Below are 341 nucleotides of genomic sequence, written 5' to 3'. Positions count from 1 at the left end.
CATCCCACACACACACACCCCCTTGCCTGGGCGCCGGCCCCCCCAGACCACACTGTCCTTGCAGTCCTCACATTCCAGACGTCTCAGCGCTTTCACAGCCCAGAGATAATATTCACGGCGAGCAGACGTTTGCGTCAGTGTTAGACAGATCTCAATGCCACCCTGCCCCGGGGGGAGCGCAGTGGGCAGACAGGCTGGGCAGGCAGGCAGGAGCCCGCAGCAGAGCCCCCTGAGCCACCAGCCCTCTGCACGGCCCACGGTCATGCTGCTCCTCCTGCACCTGCTGCCTGCCATACTGCCCACTACGGCCCTCGCCGGCTGCACCGGGGCGGGGGCCGACC

General features: G+C 66.9%; 1 protein-coding gene across 1 annotated transcript in view; it reads left to right on the top strand.

The window, feature by feature from the left end:
• Window positions 1-154: 154 nt before the first annotated feature.
• Window positions 155-341, top strand: part of INHA (inhibin, alpha) — a 2,325-nt gene continuing 2,138 nt past the window's right edge. The window contains exon 1 of the mRNA XM_009078533.1: window positions 155-340. Within this exon, the coding sequence (XP_009076781.1) occupies window positions 155-340 (186 nt within the window). The remainder of the gene's footprint in view (window position 341) is intronic.

This window comes from Acanthisitta chloris, unplaced genomic scaffold (genome assembly GCF_000695815.1).
Source record: "Acanthisitta chloris isolate BGI_N310 unplaced genomic scaffold, ASM69581v1 scaffold27197, whole genome shotgun sequence".
NCBI classification, from domain to species: Eukaryota; Metazoa; Chordata; class Aves; order Passeriformes; family Acanthisittidae; genus Acanthisitta; species Acanthisitta chloris.
Note: the sequence above shows the minus strand (reverse complement) of the source record. Positions and strands in the feature narration are given on the sequence as shown.